The 20,515-nt window shown below is 47.1% G+C and overlaps 1 protein-coding gene across 4 annotated transcripts; it reads left to right on the top strand.

Annotated features, from left to right (window-relative positions):
• The first annotated feature begins 8,720 nt into the window (after nt 1–8,720).
• topaz1 (testis and ovary specific TOPAZ 1) lies at nt 8,721–19,499 on the top strand. 4 transcript variants are annotated; one of them, XM_084696512.1, is made up of 20 exons: nt 8,721–10,238; nt 10,623–13,416; nt 13,516–13,580; nt 13,688–13,788; nt 13,877–13,926; nt 14,017–14,066; nt 14,158–14,222; nt 14,480–14,566; nt 14,988–15,051; nt 15,740–15,891; nt 16,062–16,154; nt 16,252–16,364; nt 16,548–16,614; nt 16,734–16,905; nt 17,021–17,121; nt 17,224–17,389; nt 17,493–17,645; nt 17,738–17,941; nt 18,103–18,286; nt 18,591–19,499. In XM_084696512.1, the coding sequence occupies exons 1-20, from the start codon at nt 9,254–9,256 to the stop codon at nt 18,793–18,795; spliced, it is 5,871 nt and encodes a 1,956-aa protein (XP_084552638.1). In that variant the 5' UTR covers nt 8,721–9,253; the 3' UTR covers nt 18,796–19,499. The 4 variants fall into 4 exon arrangements, with proteins under 4 accessions (XP_084552638.1, XP_084552639.1, XP_084552641.1 ...); XM_084696513.1 differs by having other exon boundaries at nt 8,721–10,243; nt 11,222–13,416; XM_084696515.1 differs by having other exon boundaries at nt 8,724–9,596; nt 11,217–13,416.
• Nucleotides 19,500–20,515: the final 1,016 nt, after the last annotated feature.

Genomic DNA, 20,515 nt, shown 5'->3' with positions numbered 1-20,515 from the left:
TCCCTTCAAATCCTCCTCATCTATGGAGAGAGAATGGTACGATCTGCCTTCTCCATAAGGCTCCTCCTCTATGACTCCCACTGTTCTGTCAGTGGTAGGGTGCAGCCACTGATCCCACACTAGAGCAGAGAGCAGGGAGAGGAAGAAAGAGAAAAAGGGATGGAGAGAGAGAGAGAGTGGTAAAAAGAGACAAGAGAGAGAGAAGGGAGTGAAGCAATGAAGAGATAGAGAGAGGGATGGAGGAGAAAGAGAGAAAGACAGGAAGAGAAAGAAAGAGAGAGAAAGAGGAAGTGAGAGGTAGAAGAGAGTGAAAGAGGAAGAGCAGAGAGAGACAGACAGAGTGAGAGAGAGGGAGAGAGAGAGTGAAAGAGAGAGAAAGAGAGAGGGTGAAAGAGAGAGAGAAAAAAGGGGACATCAGGTGCCAGCGCACTGCAAACCCCAGAGGAAGCTGCATCACCACGACAACCAGCTCCAGGGGACCGCCAGGTGAGTCTGAGGATACACACTTTCTCTCTCACACACACATGCAAACACACACATGCATACACACGTACCCACATGCACACACGAGCAAGCACATATAAGTCTGCAAATCTCACAAATGTGCAAATGTTAACAAATATTTGCTTACTATTTATAGATTCAACATAGATTACTAACATAGATTCAACATAGTTGTGGACTCATTGAATTTCCCATAAGCAATCAAGGAAGGTATATGTACGTACTACGCACATCCAAACACACGCACAGACACACATTATTTTTGTATAGGCGTTGTCACATCCTATGTTCAGCTGGAGTGCATGCCATTATAGAGTGTGTGTTTCACCCGGCATGTAAGGTGTATGTGTGTTATGTGAATGTGTGTGTGTGTGTGTGTGTGCGTGCTCCCCCCCAGTGCCTGGGTGAGGTGGGAGACAAAGGCTCCCCTATGTCTGCCACTGTAGCTCTGGTCTTCTAGACATGGCTGGGTGAGAAAGTTCACCCCCCCCCCTCCCCAGCCCTCCACCCCCACACACACACACCCCTCCTCTTTATCTCTCGCTCTCCTTCCCAGTAGCTCGTCGAACACGCTTCCACCACGGTGGGCTTACTACCCTGTCAAACGGGCTCACCGTCAACATTTCTGCTCCTTATCATGTTCTACTAATACCGTCTCCCTTCCCTCTGTAAAGGCTTTCTGAGGCTATAGGGGATGGAGGGGGTAGAGAGGGAAGAGGGGGGGGGGGTGGGGGGGGGGTGCACGTGTAACAGTTTCGACATTGGGTGGAAAGGGGGGGGGGGGGACCTGTATGTAGCATGTCGGTCTCACATGGCTCAGGATTTTCCGGAGGGCTTTTGCATGTCTGATTGAACTGCTAGTAGCCGTGCAGTTCAAAAAGACAAAGAGCTGTTTTATATCAGCTGATCAGCTCTGTGTGTGTGTGTGTGTGTGCATGTGTGTGAGAGAGAAAGACACAGAACAAGAGGTTAGAAAGACAGACGAGGCGTACTGACATTAAATGTGTGTGTGTTTCCAAAATGTGCACAGCTCTCTACGATGTCCTCCATATCCCCCTCACGAGTCTCAACGCCCTTACTCAACCCCTGAGTCTTATGACACCACTCAACCCTGTCCATGTGCAGCAGGACCTAACCCCATTGTGCTACTGTAGAGCCTTGCTTAACCCCGTCCACATGACTGTGCAGTCATATTGAGCCTTATTCAGCCATGTTTGCCACAAGATCCTTACATAACTTGTATTCATATAATCCTGTGTTCTTACTGGGATGGATCTTTAAACCAACCGTAGACCAACCAGTGTGTTAATACATGTCATCCATTCTTGCTCATATCTAGATCCTCATTTTAACCTGGTCCTCACAAAACGTTATCATTAACTTTTGTGCAATTTGACAGGCTTGCGTGCCTAATGCCTTGCATTGTGCATACATGTTCTGATAGGAGTGTGTGATGGAGCGCTTTTCAGACGGTATTCTGGGAGGTTTTCTGTTCTGTGAGGGGGTGTGTCCTATGTTCTATGTTGAGATGTCCAATGTTTGAAAGGGAAAGGGGGGGGGGATCTGTAATCAGATGGTGGGGTTTAGTATGGGCGGGTTCTATAAATTGGGGGGGGTGCGGTGCCGTGCTTTAGTCTATGTTCAGCTGGCAGGCGTTGTCCTATGTAGGGGAAGAGAGGTATGTTCTACGTTCTACATTCAGGTGGTGGTGGGGAGGGGGGGGGTGTCCTATGTTCTTCAGGGAGTGTAGCGGCCCCTCCAGCTGAGATAAGGGCTACGCTGCTGTCGCAGTCTCTGTCTGAAGACAGAGGCGAAAAAGAACAAGCTATGCGTTTCTTTCCTTCCTTGCTCCCATTTCACCCTTTCTGCTTCCTTCTTTTTCCATGTACATCCTCCTCTTTCTCTGTCCTCCCTCCCTCCATCTCCTTCTTCACTTGTGGGATGAAGAGGGAACGCCCTCGTGCACGGCCAGACGCGCTCATATTTTCGAACTCATGATTGCACGATCACATACGTATGTCGTGTTTAAGCACACGTTCTCCGGGAGGCTCCTCACACTGTAGGCTGAACAAAAAGAACCTCTCTTTCATATTCCGGAAGCTCCCATAAGTGGACTGTAATTCTGGCGTGATTGAATTGATATACTGTTTGCGCACATGAGGCTAGAAACACAGGGAACTGTCCTCGTAAGCAACAATTATCCTAATTGAACATTCCAGAACATCCACACAAAATGGCTGCCGCGCTGGCACACGTTCTGTAATGGCGGACAGGAGTGCGTACATCTGTGTGAGCCGCTGTGCATATATATGCGTGCACTCACATGAAGGAAGTCTGATAGCCAGAGTGAGACTGCCGGGGTTCTGTCTGTCTGCCGAGTGTTTTCCCCTCTGAAATGTTGAACTATTTTAAACCAGGTGCACATATAGTAGGCCACACTAGCCGGGGCAGTTGAAGCAGTTTTCGAATTTGGCATGTTGAAGCATCAAGATTCTAGATCTGTCAACATTCTACATTCTATTCTTTATGCATATTCTCATATAGTGCGTGCAAAATGCTGAAACTGTTATTGCTTATATGAATACGTGTCGGTCCATGGGAAATGCTCAGACACCTGCGTTAGTCCTAGCTACGCTCCAGACTGAGGGCTGCTGTTTTCGATGAAACTGTGTGCTGAGGTGCTGAGTGTGTCTGCCGAACTAGCTGACCTTGCCGTTTTCTTGACAGCTCTCCGCACCTCGTGCCCGGGCCTATGCCGTGCCGCGCCCTCCAGACCAACCACCCCCTCCCCCCCGCTTCCCCCCTAACCGCCCCACAAGGCTTGGCACCTAAGGGAGTCATCAGAGTTAGTGCTCCACTGGCACGCCTTGCTTGCCAGCTCCCGGCATCGGTACAGCGGCAATTTATCTGCCTTTTTCTACATATCTACTTTTACACAAAAAAATTCTGCATTCAATACACTCATGTAGACATGTGTGCTTGTGTGTGTGTGTGTGTGCGCCAGTGCGTGTGTGTGGCATGGAGGGGGGGCGGGGTCTGGGACAGGGGCTTGCTACCCATAAAACATTGCTGCCATTTCTGATTTACAGCAGTTGATAAAACAAGTATAAGGGCTTTCACCAGTAAAAAGGCGGCTCCATTGTAACTACCAAGCAATATTTTACTGCACTCCTGAAGCAGATGATGACTGCCTGCTTCTGTGAAGTCTGATTTATGCTACATCTCTGTACCATTTGTAAAGCCTAAAGAATTTCGGAGAAGAACGGAGAACCTAGCTTTCATTATGAGAATCTGTCACTATGCTAATCATTAGCTTTGAAAGTGAAGGCGTGCTCTTGAGCATAGACCAATAGACACGCGGGTACCAGCACACATGCACACGTACATTTCGTCCCGAGATAAGGACCGTTGTCTAATTTATGTATACGTATTATTTATTTTTTTCTTCTTCATTCTCATTAGGCGACCATCTATGCACAGCCCAGATTTCAAGCATGGCTGAATGCAGTCAGGGATGAGCCATCTCACTAATAACGCAAGTAAAGCGAGCTGGGCCTTTTCAGACACCAGTTTATCAGGAAAACACTGTTTCGAGACAAAGCCAACAAAATAACTTCTAGCATAGCCTTTATCAAAGTGTGAGTGGGTGTGTGTTTTTTTTCTATGTGTGTGTGTGTGTCTGTGCGTGTTTGTGTGTATGTATGCCAGGCCCCAGCTCTAACACAACTGCCACTGCCTAAAGCACAGCTCGCAAACAAACATCTTTCACGCATGTATGTGTGTATGTGTGTGTGTATGTATGTTTGTGTGTGTATGTATGTGTGTGTATGTATGTGTGTGTATGCACCGACTGCGACAGACGGGTTTACCATTTACACATCAACATCTCTTTCCCACCTCAAAATGCTTTGTTCAGGCTGGCCCGGGATGGAATGGATGAATAAATGAGATGGTAGGTCCACAGAACAGACACATTGAGGCAGGATAACAAGAAACTCTGTTGTGCTTCATTGGGCTTTTACTGCAAGATAATATGTTTATGTTGGTCTGTGTGTCACTGTATGTTATTTCGAGAACTAAAAGAGAGGCTTTTGCTATTGATTAGACCCTTTTCCTTCCAGAGGTTTCTCTGTCACTCTCTTTCACTCTCTCGTGAGTCTGCCAATATGACTCTGTGTCCCTGACTATAATGGAGCCATTAGTTGAGTGTCTATTTATACGTGCAGCCTAGGGCCCAAGGCGTGAATCCTAACTATTCCTCCTTTCATTCCTCTCCAGATAATGAGCCAAGTCAAAGACAAAAAGCAAATGTTGTTTTATAGGCATACAGGGCTGATGTACACCAATGGGCAGTAGGACACACTAAAAACACGGGAGTACTTCCTGTGCAGACAGGCCACTGTACGTTCCTCTCTGACCTCAGCACACTGACCACAGCAAGATAGATGGGGGTGGGGCAGAGACAAGAACAGAAGGAAGGAAGAATAATGATGACGAAAAAGAGTAGTCTTTTTTGGTACGTCTCAATTCTGTACTCTCTCTCTTCTCTTTATCTCTCCTTGTCTGCAGTATTTCTGTTTCTTTTATCCTCTCTCTCTCTCTCTCTCTCTCTCTCTCTCTCAATATCTAAGAGAGGGTAACGGGTTCATGGACAGTTGTCTGACAGGCGACATGAGGACAGCAGGGATACAGTCATGGTTGGAGGTAGACTATCAATCCACAATCCAAGATGTCTGTGTGTGCGTGTGTGCGTGTGTGCGCGCACATAACTCAGAGAACATTTTAGCCGAGAGTGAAGGAAAAAAAACACTTTTAGGAAAGGGAAGCCTTTGCATAGGCTCAGACAGCACCCTAATCCACAACACACAGACAATACAATTCATAACACTGAGTAGAGATAAAGGGAGTGAACGAAAGCTGACAATAAGACAGGAGAAAGCTCTCTGGCTTGAGGTAACACTGTGAAGGAAAAGGGTTTCTGACATGCAGAGGTCTGTTGTGTTGATTAATTTGGCTGTTTTACAACACACGAGAAATCTCCCCCACCAAAGGCCCTTTTGAGCTCTCTGGCTCCAATGTGCAGACAACATGCATCCTCATTTTCCAACTCAATTTACAGGTGCATTAGTGGATACTGAGGCGTACCCTGCTCTCTCATATGCAGTCACTGAGTCTGTGTGTATTCTGGCGAAATGGAAAGTTTCGTATCATGAAGTTGCCTTTCCTTGCCCTCTCATTAAGGATACTGATGATAAAGCAAGCAAGTGTTTATATCAAAGGAAAAGGGGATTGGATTAGACTGTTTGGCCTAGAAGGACAGCTTAAGCTTTGGCCCTCCTGAGACCTTAAGCCAGCCAAGGTTAGTGATTTTGCCTAGTTCGGCAATGCACTTCCAGTGCCAAATGAGCCAATATTTTATTACAAAAACTCACTCTTCACTCAGTCTCTGAACAAGAAATTAATCATATTAAAACTTTCTTGAAGGGAATTTTGACATTAACTCAAAGAGGAAAAACTGCTCTGACAAACAAAATGGCCGCAGGCTTGTTTTCTGATCAAGACTCTCCCTCTCTCTCTAATTAGATTTTACACCTACAAGTCTCATAACCACTCATACACACACTCCCACATACAGTCTCCTGATTAACTTCAACCCCATACATATCCCTGTAAGCTTACATTGTTCATTCCTTTTTTACCTTTTTTTTCCTTGAACAAAGGACAAACATGTGACTGAAAAAGGTGGACAGAGGATAAGAGAAGATGGTAAGAGAGGGAGGGAGGGCTGGAGAAGAGAAGACAGGGCCAGGAAACACAAGGAAGGAGATATTTTGCTGCACTTTCTGAAGGACACCATCTTTTATGTCTCTGTCTTTTACCTCACTTTTATTTGTTATTTTTGTTATCCATTTCTTAGCCCATTTCTGTAATTTTTCTAGTTTACTTTTGTAAATGACCGTCTATCTCTTTGTTCTAACTGTCATTCTTTGATTTTTCATCCTATTCGACATCATACATGACAGATTCACACAACAATATACACACTGGTAAAATTATCACATTCATTAAGCGTTCATTCATTGTAAGCGGTAGTGCAGTGAATCGGGGTTCAGGTACGTTTCTTAAACCTTGAGGATGTTATATCTCGAAGCTGGGGGCCGGATACCATGGCAACCATATGATGAGAAAGACAGGACTATTTAAAGGAATTCCACGGCAGCTGTTCATGTGCATTCCTGTCAGCTCCAGACTGCGCCCCCAAAGCGGGTGAATGCAACCCAGCGCAGAGCCACTTTGCACATAATATACAAACACAATCACAGTTTATATATTAGAAAAGATACAGAATCGAACTGGTACACACTCTAAGACATGAACACAGAACAAACTCTCTTTTGTTGGTTTGAAGACATGGTTGGGGTTAAGCAGGATAGTTTTGACAGTCAATTTCCCACTGAGAGAAGTATAGTTAGCTGGCATCCTGTTATGGCTCTAGTCTCCCTTAACATAGCTAATGGTGTCTTCCACTCTGTTCTGGCCCCCCTTTGAGCTCAGCTCATCTTGGGCCCACTGCATTCAAATGCACTGTATAGAGCTAGTTCTCTTTCCCCATAAAAGTGACATCACATATATATATATGTATATGCACACATATATAGCGGCCGTCGATGCAAAATCCCCCCCCCCCCCAACACCTTCCTCTTTCTCTATTCATGGATAAATCATACGGGTTCAGTTTGGGACAGAAGGGATGGTGGAGATTGTTAAGCGGAAGAAACCTCCCCGATTCTGTTTCAGGGCACACAAGGTTTGAGATGTGATACTTCCTTTCTAGAAATACACACCCAACGGCACATCAGTGTTCATCAAGATGATACTGTTCATGCACCCCTCCCCATCTCTTGTGCCTGAGGTAATCACAGATGCAGTTGAGTCGGGAAAACCAAGCTGCCCACCGCATTTGCTCATCCCAATCCTACTGTCACCAAATTTCTGACTGATGATGGCTGTAGAAACTAAGAATGCCTTTTTTCTTCATCTCTTTTACCTCATCCAATACGTTTAAATGCAGTTTAACAGTTTAAATGCCTTTGATGGAAGCTTTGGGATTAGAAGTGGTGTATAAAACTACAGTTAAAGGGGAATATGAACGAGTGACCTCAGTCTTGATGCTCCTACTGTGCTCTTCATATGGCTCCCCTAGCTCACCTCTTTATCTCACACTAATCCCAAGTTATTTCATATGCAGAAGACAAGATTATATTCCTTTCAACCTTTCCTTTAGACACGCACACACTCCCTCCTTTCTGGTATAGCCTGATTGTAAAATCTGCATAAAGAGCAGTGGGGGGCCTCTGTGTGATTGTGTTGGTGCAGGAACTGGAGGGTTTGTAATGCCTGGCAGTCAGAGAGGTAGGTCAGAAGCTCCCAGGATCCACTCTGCCTTCCTGTCTGCCTGTAGGATGAGGTGTCAGACCACCTGGGGAGAGAGGCTCAGCTCTCTCTTTCGTTTTCATTCACTTGTTCTCTTTCCACAGCACCCACAGACCTGATCTGCAAAGAGGGAGAGAGAGAAGAGAGAGCTTGGAAGAAGAGTTCTGCCGAAGAGACAGAGGAGGACAGTGCGGTTAGAGCGCCATCTGCTGGCATGGTAGGGCGAGACAGCTGGTGTTGTGAATCAGGCCGCCACAGTGCAAGGACCGGCTACTTCCCAACACCAGGTTCTCACCCTTACCCCTGACTAAATCCTGAACTTGTTCTCCACTTCTTTCAACAACACCATGCAGTCCAATCTTTCCTTCTGTGTGAGTTATTTACTGAATACAAATCAACTGTTTAACATTGTTTGTTGTATAATTATTTCATTTTTAATATTATTGTATGTTATTTTGAAACATGCACTTGACAAAATTGACCTTATATTCTTATTTAATTAATTTAATTAATAATTGTTAAAATAACTTAACATCTTGTCACAACTAAACATACAATCACAGAGATTTATTATTTGCTCAAAATGATTAATTTGAAGTGAGCTTTATATATTTTTGAATAAAAACGATATTAAAATCCTGGTGCCGTTGTATTCTGGTCAATAAATTCATTAAATTCGACCAATTCATTCTGCTGTTTGGGAACATAAGAAGGCTTTGAAAAGAAACGATGTCGAAGACTTGAAGTCCACTCCAGAAATTGTCTTGATTGGCGGATCTTGCGCACGCTTAGTTTGGTACGGTTCCCAGCGCCTGGAACTGTGTGATAAAAATGTTTTAATAGTGTGAGGCTCAGTAAGGGCAAGATAGGCAAACATAACCTCTAGTAATTCAGTTGACGAGTATCAACACGATGCCCGATACATTTTCTTTTGATAACGCATTCGACAAATGTAAGCGAATTATATGTCTTCCAAGACAATTAGCAGGTGAAGAAAATTAGTCCACCCTCGTTCGCTAGCCTCATTTAATCAAGCTAACCACAATAACCCAACTTAAAAGTAATACCAAAGTCAGCCCTTTTTACTGCGGTGTTTTATCTATAACCGCTTACGACAAATGACCATTTTCATAAATTTTTTTGACAAACGCATTTTATTTTACGCCCCATAACAAAATCGACATGCTGCTGTTTTGCTAGTATTGTTGCACTTTTCCAGTCTTCCACCGCTAGTCAGCTAGCTAAATGTGAAACTGCTGTAAACTACGAATGCACCAGGAATATAAGTATACGTTTATTTAAATTAGATATCAAGATGATCGCATCCTCTAGAAAAGTCAAATTAAACCGAAATATGTTCAAAGATGCCAATGGATTGTCAAGTGTGCCAAGACGACGACGGCCCTTTACATCGTGTCCTTCAACCGATGTGACTTTTGGTGAAACTCTGGAGAGTACAAATGACCGCGTGGCGAAGACTGAATCTGTTTTGGAGGACACCGAGGCCTCGAACGACGAAAAACAATCCCCACGTCAAACTTTACAAGTCCTGGCCGCTGAGGTTTCCCCAGCTTTTATAGAAGGAACTACACCAGGTTCCAGTCCACCTTCACACAAAGATGGGTGGCAAAGGTCGTCAAATGTGAGCCAATGTAAAGGTACATTGAAATCCAAAAGAAATTATTTGAAATGCAAAAGGGAAAATTGCACTGAGGAAACGTTTGAGGTGAAAGTAGAGGGCCCATACACTAGAAGCAAATACTTTAAGTGTAGACGATTTACTAGAAGCATGGGCCAACCTCTGAGGCGTACAGGTTTCTCTTGCAGTCTACAATTTGCAGTTTGCTTCTGCGGTGATTTCAGAAACAAGCAGATAAACACGCAAAAGATTGAACGGACTCAAACGAGAGAGTCAAAAGTTTCATACACCCAAAGTAAGCAGTCATTTAAGGCTAAAACCAAAAATTCTCGCGACGTGCAACGTAATGCTGAAACTAGACTGAGACAATCATCCTCCAACACCAAAAATACAACAGGAATCAGTCAATCGCTGTTGCCAGGAAAGGTAGTTAAGACATATCCACTCCGGTCACTGAAAAAGAGTGTTGATTCAGTGAATGGGGTGAGTGCTTCGAAAACAGAGGAAGGACGCGAAGTTGGTAAGGTTTTATCAACAGTGCCAACTCTAGGGACAGATAGATTAGGCACATTAATCGACTCATGCTGCCTACCAGTGAACCACGCTGGACGGGATGGCCTCTTCATTGAACGGACTAAGTCGCCACATCCCGCAATTTCAAGTAAGGTGTATTTTTGTCATATTCGCAGTTTGACTATACAATCATAACAACAACATGTTATTCTATGATGAATCCTCACCCCGTATCACAGGTAGTTACACAGTAGCTGGCTAGCTAGCCAATTAGCCAGTTAAGTTAGCTAGCCTCTCCAGGCTGTCTATCATCGTAATTATGTCAAAAGGCCTCTAAAATGGGAGACTGAGCTAACTTAAGTCCTTGTATAGGTAGCCATTGTACTGACTAGTTTTGTGGCCATGTATTTACTGTATCATAATCAGTCTTGGCTGGAAACGTTTAGATTCTCGAGAGGACTGTCTGGAAAGTTCATGTTATATCGTAAGTTAATAATTTCTGATAATAAAATCTGTCCATTTCCACTTGCAGACAAAAGGGCAAGCATTACACAACACTGTCCCAAACACAACTTGCGGGTCCAATCAGGAACTTCCCTAAGGAGAGCAAGCCCCCCATCTTGCTGTGCACTGTGTGGAGACATAAAATATACTCCTCCCAAAAGAAGGAACCAGGTTCAGGTCCAGACAAATGATGCAAACGCTGCACCAGAGGAGCCCAAAGTTAGATTTAAGACCATGAGAACAAACACAAACATTCAGGCCCCTAAGAAATTGATTATATGGGTAGGAAAGTATCCCAAAGTCAAGCTTTGTGACATAGCTAAAGTATTTAAAGGCTCAGTGCAGGATTTTAGATGTGTACTGCCTGACAAACTGACAAGCAAGATGGTGTTCTGCTTCAAACACGAATTAGGGACTGGAGTGTGGTTAGGGCCTTTGTCTAAAGACAGAGATGGACATGGGAGTGAAAAAGATGGTAATCTCAGAGGGAAGGAGTGTGGACACCCTTCCTGCCAGCCTCAGAGACTGACCGTTCACCAGCAAGCACTCAAAGAACGTTGTGCTGCCTCAGTGAGTGGGAAGAGTGAAGGTCCAACCAATCACTCTGTTTCTCTCTTACTAGGTAAGCAGGCGAGCAGGGGGGCAAGTGGGGCTGGCATGTTGGACAAAGATACGGCGGAAGACCCTGAAGTAGGAAATGACCTGGTAGCAGCAGAAAAGCAACGTTCTAAAAGAATACGGTTGGGTAATGGTGGCTACGTTGCAACTGTGCTTTTGGACCAAGAACAAGAAGGTTCTAGTGTCGGTAAGCTAGAAATGGCTTATGGAGGATCCATGAAGGCAAACAGAGAGGTAGCTTTGAAGCCTGTAATTACCAGTGACATCAAGTCTCCTGTAGACTATCCAATATGTGGCAGGGATGATTCAGACAACCCTGTAAGAGGACATGACTCTGCAAGGCAAGATAGCATCCAGAGGAGAGACCCTGGAGGAAGTGACATCTCCCAGGACTCGTCTGAGAAGGGCCTGTTCTCCCTTAGTCCTGATGAAGCCTGGATGGCGCGTCAGGCAAATGGCGAGCCTTCCGAGCAAGCCCTGTTCAGCTGTCAGAGGGTGATACCCTACGTAAGACGGGCAAAGTTCTCCTGTGCACGCACAGACATGCCCTGGCCCTTTACCGTGCCTAAACCGTCAGCTGTGACATCACACCTCTTTGACACGAGTGAAACTTCGACAATGGACACTGTTCAGTCATCGGGCACCGCTGTCAGCTATGCCTCAAGGACTGGACACTTAGGGGTTTCCACAGAGAACGTTGTCCCTTCTCATGGAATGACAAATCATATTCCAAATACAAACCAGGGCGTGAAAGAAGAGGGGGAAGTCACTCATTGGATAGAGAAATGTTGGGATAGGAAGGCATTGTCTACTTTTCTCCCTGAGCTCAACAAGCTTCTGCACCGTCTTCCTCTCCAAAAAAACAACCCTGTCTCTCCTTTGGAAGACTTCAGGGGTACAGTCCCCAACCTCTTCATGCTCAAAGGCGGTTCTGAGACAGACACCACCTTCTCCCCAGACCTAGCCTCTACTCCTTCTCCTATTGGCCACAGTGACACCGACACAGCCTCTGTCTCCTTTCCCATGCTGTTCCCTTCCACCCCTGATTCCTTGTATGGCTTCTCACCCACGGCCTCTTCTAATCCAGCCTCCTTCACCGAAGATGGGGCCAGAAATGTGGGTGCAACTTCCAGCCTAGCAGCCTCATCCTCGTGTCCTTCATCAAAAGTTATGGATAAGATTGCTGCCGACCCGGATTTAAACACCTCAGGGGATGTCAGTGAGACAAACACAGCCTCAAATGAATTATGCTCTCGTTCGCACAATTCCTCCCTTCAGTCACTGAACGACACCTTTCATTCATCACAATCGTCCTTTCTTTTACCCCAAGAAGATGGGGAGATTAAAAAGCCGAAGCAGGGAGGGACTGAAGAGGAAAGGAGTGACATTTTTTCACACTGTATATTAAGTATCCCTCCACTGAAGGAACAACATGATGGCCATCTACTTCTTCGTGACCCAACGGCTGAATGTGAACAAGGGAGTTCATGGCCCGCCGAATCCAGAGACGAAAGCCAGGTGGCAACGGATGACCATACACCCGACACGCCTCCAGGAGTCTCAACACCTGCAACGCTCTCCATAAACAGCCTGCTCCTTCAAACACAGAGCGATCTCGAGGAGGAGGTGAAGGAAGGAGATATGCTGAATTACGAAGAGGACTGTGGTGAATCTCAACCTTCACCAACTGGAGATCACACACCAAGGCTTGTTATTGACACTCGGTACTACTCGGATAATGAGAGGGTCGAGGATAAAGAAGGACATAGTTCCTCAGGAGATGATATGAGGCCATTTGCGGGTGCAGGTGTTCACACAAATCCCCACCTGTCTCCCAGTGGGGATGATGATGATGATGAAGATGATGATGGGGAAATGGATGAATTGGCGGCGAAGAGTTCTGAAGAGGAGGAAGGAGGGACCCATCTCCTCGGATCACCTGGAGAGGAAGAGGAAGAGGAGACTGAGTCAGAGAAGCCAGATGGGGAGCCTAGGGTCAAGCCTTTGGATGAGCTTGCTGCCTATAAACAGGATATCCTGGTTGTGGATGTGATCCAGGATGACCCAGATCTGTTTGGAAGCCTGCCAGAGAAGAGCCTACTGAATCTGGGTCCGACAAGGAAGGGTGGAGCTTCTGGAACCAGGGCAACCAGAGTGTTGATAACCCCTCCGTCCAGAGAACCCTCATGGGCTTCTGAGAAAAGGTATATTGGTGCTGGTTCTGACAGAAAAAGTCAGAAGTGAATGACGTTGTTTTTTTTTGGTAATGTTTTATAGTTGTTTTGTGTTTTTCTACATCACAGTTTGACCTCTGGTGCCATTGGAATCAATGGTGCAAATACCTTTAAGAAATTTGCTACTTTGAAAGGTTTGTATTGCTCATCGTGGACATTGTAATATTGCTTCTAGCCATAGTCAATCCATCTTCAGTTAATGACATCTCTGATATGACGTCCATGGTTTCATGTTTTGCAGACAATGAGACTAGTGGTCGCTCCTGGAGACCCCAGTCGAGTTCCAAACCATCTCTAATTCACAGCAACAGCTGGCCTCCTGGACACATCGGTGCATCGGAGGTTAGCATGGCTACCCTATCAGAAGGAAGTGAATGTGGCATGGATCCAATATGTGAATTTGGTCATTTCTAAATGTGCATTCTCTCAGGGTCAACAAGATGGCAATAACATCAGCATAAAGGAACAGGCATCTGAGAGGTACTTTCCCTGGCCACTAGGCCATTGTCTGTTCTGGAACATTGTTCTGCAGGTATCAGGACATGATGCCTGATGGTGTGTTTGTTGTAGAATCCAGAATCCAACTCTGAACTCTCTGAAGAAAACCCTAACACTGCATGGTGAGGGCACACAAACTAACATGCGCGCACACACAATATTCTCTCCCCAGCAAGGACATTAATGAGAGGAATCACTTTCTGACTGTCATAGGGCAAACCTCTCAGATGAAAATCGACAGTGGAGACCTTCGACACACGATACTGAAGTCTGATAAGGTATGGTTTATTATTCACCACAACCATGAGTGGCAGGGTTCTGCCTCAGGGGTTAGAGACAGTCAGAGCCTTGCATGGCAGCTAAGCCACCATTAGTGAGTGAATGGGTGAATGAGAGGCAAATGTAAAGTGCTTTGTGTGTGCTGCTAAATATGCTTATCTAGGCCTATATAAATGCAGTCCATTTATTGACCTTGTGAACTTTTATATTGATCATGGGCAAGTTGTTTATAACAACATGATGTGTGTAACTGTAGTACTGCAGGTTCTACTTCAAAGATGACACCACCTGTACCTACAAGTCCTGCTGGTACCGGCACCTGCCCATGGAAGGCGATGAGATGGTACATTCCAAAACACATTAGGATTCTACATGGCTGAGATGGTACATTCCAAAACACATTAGGATTCTACATGGCTGAGATGGTACATTCCAAAACACATTAGGATTCTACATGGCTGAGATGGTACATTCCAAAACACATTAGGATTCTACATGGCTGAGATGGTACATTCCAAAACACAGTAGGATTCTACATAGCTGAGATAGTACATTTCTAAACACATTATGACTCTACATAGCTGACAGGGACGTACAATGTGTCCCTTTCAGCTATCTGGGCTGACTATATCATTTTAAGATGTTGAAAGTTCTAAGGATATTCACTGGAGATGGTCCTGCAACTACGCGTGTGACCAATGTGATGTTAGAGCGCCATCGCCTGGTGACAGGGTGCTCATTCATTCTGTGTGTTTCCTTCTCAGTTCTGTGTGCAGAATGTGCTGAGGTTCAGTAACTCTATGAATTTAGTATGTCTCCAGAAAGCAGGTGAGTCTGTCAAGGTTTCTATTAAAAATGAATTCATAAAGTACTGCTATACAGGGTTTAGAAAATGTGTTAAGGTGGTAGGGTGGGGTTTGCCGTCAGACCGGGCGTGGGGGGGCTTGGTTAAAAAAAGTATTCCTTTTAATGCAAAGGGAGACTGGCGCTGCATTACTTGTGCAACTTGTGTTCCGTGTTTTGTTTTTTACAACATAGTTAAGGCGGCAGGCGTGTGTTGCTTAGGCGGCCGCCTTAACTGCAAAGTGCTGCGGGAAACCTGCTGCTATACTTTCAATAAATCTACATTTAAATGGGGTATTATGGGTGCTTAAGTGTACGGTACTGCTTGTCATCTTCTGTGTAGTTCTCTATATAAATGAATCAAACCACATATGCCCGATACAGTAGCGTACCTCTTCCATGACCCCTGTCCATCCTCCAATCATAGTAGACCTTTTCCCTCCCTCCCTCCCTCCCTCCCTCCCTCCCTCCCTCCCTCCCTCCCTCCCTCCCTCCCTCCCTCCCTCCCTCCCTCCCTCCCTCCCTCCCTCCCTCCCTCCCTCCCTCCCTCCCTCCCTCCCTCCCTCCCTCCCTCCCTCCCTCCCTCCCTCCCTCCCTCCCTCCCTCCCTCCCTCCCTCCCTCCGTCCCCTCCCCTCCCCTCCCCTCCCCTCCCCTCCCCTCCGTCCTCTGCAGCTGCTGTGTTTGCAGGCTACTACCAGAGCAGCGCCCCTGGGATCTACCTGACCCCACCTGTGGTCAACTCCTTGTTGTCGGTCCTCCTCAAGGCCGGTCTCGTCTCCGACATCATCCACGTCCTCAACGTCTGCGCCGCACGCAAGATCCTGGTGAGACCCCGCCCCCCTGGACACCAGCTCCAACACATCGTCCGTGACTGACCGTTTACAGCCGCTATATACGTTTCCCATCAACCCTTAATGCATGTGACGTGTGAATATGATGCCTATTGAGAATGTTATTGGCTGTTGGGTAAGAACTCTCTCTCCCTCCTCCTCAGCCCAGCCCTGACTTTTTCCTGGCTCTGTTTAACTATGTGAGAGAGAAGGCAGTCCTATCCTTAGTGCCTGAGCTCATGCACCTCACAACCAAGGTACTCTCTGGATCCTGCCCACAGGCAGTTTGATTGTCCAATGTGTCTGGCAGGTTTTATTATGTGTATGTGTGTGTGTGTGTGTGTGTGGGGAAAGATGGTAGACGCGGGCCTGGCTATCAATATGGACGACTGTAAGCGCATTCTGTGCAACAATGAGCTGCCTTCACCTGTGATGGACACCCAGATCCCTGCGTCAGCCCTCCACAGGTGTGTCCACCTCTCTGCAGCCCATCACCCCCAGGTTCTTCTGCTGTTGGAGACCTGCTGCCTTGGACGCCCCAATAGCAGGCCCTGCACCGAGGGGGCAGGGTCAGGGCGACCCATGAATACAGATCACAAAAGACCCATGATGAGCAGCTGTTGTTTTTCCTCTGCTTGTCGTGTCTGTAGGTCTCCCATCGTTAAAACGACAATCTCCGACACTAAGTACCTGGCCAACGCCATCCAAGAGGTGGAGGTCAGTCTCTCTCTTTGTTTCTTCATCCCACAGGCCAGATATGCGTGAGAATTGCTCTATTTGCTATTGAAGTGTCCCATTGCACTCTCTCGTTGACTCTGTCTGTCTCTGTCTCTCAGCTGTGTGCTCAGCAGGAGGACTGGTGCCGCTTGGGGGCAGTCTTCAGGTCTGTGTGCCTCACCCTGAAAGGCCTGTCTGAATTACAGCACTTCAGCGGCTGCGTCGCCATAGCGTTGCTAACAGAGACCAAAGACAGACTAGCGCTGCCCTTTGCCACTTTTTCTTACACCGGTAAAGCTCCCCCTAGAGGTCAAAACCAACAAGAGGTTGTTTTGTTATCGAGAGTATTTGGCGTTTGGCGCTGTCGGAGAGACGCAGCATGGTGATGTCACTTCCTGTTTCTTAGTGTGTCAGGAGAATAGTGGAGATGGTCTGGTGAAGAGCTTCCTAGGACGGATTGGCATCTCGCTGATGTTCAGATACCACAAAAACCAGCAGTGGGCCAAGGTAATTAACTGGTGTTGGAATGGAGGGATGCTGAAGGAGGATGTGGTCTGACGTGTGTGTGTTTGTGTGTGTGTGTGTGTGTGTGTGTGTGTGTGTGTGTAGGGCCAGAGGTTGGTGGAAGTGCTGACCAGGCTGAAGGTGAACTACTCCACCCTCAAGGGCCTGTTCGGGAACGAGGACGGGGCGTCACGCTGCCGCCTGGTGTCCATGGCAACGGAGCTCTTCCTCCGGAGCGGAAGCGTAGAGGGGGCTCTCAACACGCTTCGAGGTGAACCACCTGACCTCCGTACGTCAACGATTTACGCTTTTGGTACCAGGAAAAGTGGTGTTCACTGTGTGTGTGTGTGCGCATGCGCGCGTGTGTGTGGTAGATAACAAGTGGTTCCTGGGCTCCAGCCTGTGGCCCTGTGAGCCCACTGATGTCATTGAAAGGACCAACGTGTTGGTCTGTCTGGCCAAGAAGACCTCCCACAGAGACACCCTGGAGGTCCTCACCAACCTGCCTGGCCTCAAGGAACCCACTGGTCAGACACACACACACGTACTTGTCTGATTCCCACACAAAATCACATGTAATGTGTGTGTGACCCTCTCCCTCCCTCTTCTGTGCCCTCAGACGTGGGGAGCGTGTCCCAGTACGAGAGCCTGTTCAACTCCCACCTGAGCGTGTGTGTGGAGAGACAGACCCTTCCTGTGGCGGCCGACACGCTGGACTTCATGCTGTCCAAGAGCCTGGCTGTGGAGCCCCCTCTCCTGCACACGCTGCTGCACAAGCTGGGCAAGCAGAACGTCTGGCTGCGGGCGCGGGGCCTCTTCAAATGTGCGTCCACCCCTGACCCCCCCCCCCCCCCCCCCCCCCCTCCTGGTCTGATCTCTGGTCTGGTTTGATCACCAGCTGCTGCACCATACTGGATGCATGCATGCATGGATGGATGGTATGTGGATATGTATTTGCCTAACGGGTGTGTGTCTGTGTTTTAGGTTCGCTGTGTGGAGGTTACTACCCAGGCGTGTCAGCCCAGCCTGGTTCCCTATCCCTGACTGTCCCCTGCTCTCTGGGAGAGATCGAGATGGCTCTGGCCTTCGAGATGTTCATCACCCTTAACGCTGCCGCTATATTCAGCACCCCAGGCACTCCTGTCTGTCTCAGCATAAGTCTCACAAGGTGAGAATTGTCTTTTTGGGTGTGGTACTGCACATATGGGTGCATGAGTGCCTGTCTTTTGGACACGTGTGTGTGTGTGTGTGTGTGTGTGAGAGGTTGGCACTGAATACTTGGTGTGTGTGTGTGTGTGTGTGTGAGAGGTTGGCACTGAATACTTGGTGTGTGTGTGTGTGTGTGTGTGAGGTTGGCACTGAATACTTGGTGTGTGTGTGTGTGTGTGTGTGAGAGGTTGGCACTGAATACTTGGTGTGTGTGTGTGTGGTGTCAGATATGCACTCACTGATGTGTGTGTCTCTCTCTGAAGGACACTCGACTGTGAGAGCGGGTATCTGTCTGCGGGTAGCCGTCTCCTCTCTGCTGCCATCATCCCCAACCCCAAGCTAACGGTCCGCTACCGGGCGGTCAACTCTTCCAATGAGCAGGTGTTCCTGCTGGACACGCCCTCAGCCCGCCGCTGGCTCCAACAGAACCACTCGTGGGCCAGTGAGGTGTGGACACAAACCACCTAACGGCTCCAGAACATCCAGGGCCATCCAACCAGCTGTATTACTGTCCTGGGCACACTTGATTCCAGAACCCCCCCCCCCCCCCCGTGTGGAATACCAGGAATGTTTCAAATCAGGGGGAAAATGGGGACTTGGTGTGTATGTGTGCACTTATCTGAGTGTGCTTGCGTGACACTAGCCAATATCAAGCTACTCTAATTGTAGCCTGAAGCTAATAGCGGTTGAACTCGAATCAGAAGATCGATGACATGGAAAGACTGACATCAGAACTTGTTTGTGTTTTTATGTCCAAAACTGTGTTGTTGGGGTGTTAAAAGATCCAAAAAAGTATTTACTTTCCTTGTTTTGAGTTGTTAGTTCCGTAATTTCAGCTTATCTTTAAAAGCACTTTGTTTATTTCTCAGGAAGTTGGATTTGAAATTGGATTCTAGTGTTTTAAAAGCAAAGTTATTTTGGATCACCCCCAGTCAAACTTGACTTGCAACATTAGTTTCAGATCATATTTTTCAATTGACTTTGAAAGGTATTTTCTTTCAGTGACCACATGTTTATCCTCATGAATATGGTATTATTATGCTTGTGTGTTCGTCAAAAAAGAGAAGAAATTACGTATTTTCATTTCCAAGTGTACAACGTTACTGTAAAACCGTTGTTCCACCTGAACAAGAGTTAAATCTGTTTTGTATTCCTTTACAAAAGTAAAAAAACAACAACAACTTGTGGCCTGTTTTTCATCTTTGAGCTCTTCAGGGTTGATGTCATGATGTGGGGAAAGTGTCAATGTTGCCCATGGTCCACTAGAGGGTGGGGGTTCCTCAGTAGTCATCCTGCAGATCTATCTGGGCAGGCCTGATGGGACCTGAGGGGACCGGGGGGGGCCTGAGGGGACCGGGGGGGCCTGAGGGGACCGGGGGGGCCTGAGGGGACCGGGGGGGCCTGAGGGGACCGGGGGGGCTGAGGGGACATGGGGGGCTTGAGGGGACCGGGCGGGCCTGAGGGGTCTGGGCGGAGCGTGGAGATTTGCCCCAGGACCAGGCTGTAGAAGTGGGATGGAGGTGGGCTGCCCTCCCACCAGATTGGATGTGGGCAGAAAACTCACTGCAGTCACAGCAAATTAATTCTGCTAACTTCTCTAGGGAGAATCTCATTGGCTAATCCTGGACAGACCCCCCTCTAAGGGGCCTGCAAGGTTATTTTAAACCTAGACGTGTGACTTGGTCTTATGAGTTCTTGGTCTGATTGGGTCCATGCTGACAAATTCTACTCATGTCTGTGTTCAGTCAGAACTAACCCTGTTCTACACCCTTCTCTCCTTCCTTCTTTCATTTCTTAGTTAATGTGAAGGTTTATCATCCCTTGTCTGTTTAGCTGCCTTTAGGATAACAAGTCAGCCACAGGGCATCAGTTACATATGATCTGATGAACTGTTTTTTCCTCTTGGTTTTTCCCTCGGGCCTTGGTTTTTGCTGACTTGGCCTTGGCACTAGACGGATTCAACAATATCATAGAAATAGTTTTCTCATGGCATACTGACTCAAAACGCCATGGATGGTCTGCTGAATGCCATCATGCCTAAATGAACCTCATCCGTGAATGAGTGAAAAGTAGCCTACGGGACTGAGGGCGGTCTATACGCGCTCGGCCATCCCTCCCCCTCTCACCCGGACACTGTCCCCAAGCTCTACCCTCCCCGCTCACTCCAGCGGAAGTGTGTGTCAATTTT

This window comes from Hypomesus nipponensis, chromosome 4, assembly GCF_054491055.1.
Source record: "Hypomesus nipponensis isolate SF chromosome 4, ASM5449105v1, whole genome shotgun sequence".
In the NCBI taxonomy this organism is placed as follows: Eukaryota; Metazoa; Chordata; class Actinopteri; order Osmeriformes; family Osmeridae; genus Hypomesus; species Hypomesus nipponensis.
The sequence above is the reverse complement of the archived record's forward strand: the minus strand, read 5'-3'. Positions and strand labels throughout refer to the sequence as shown.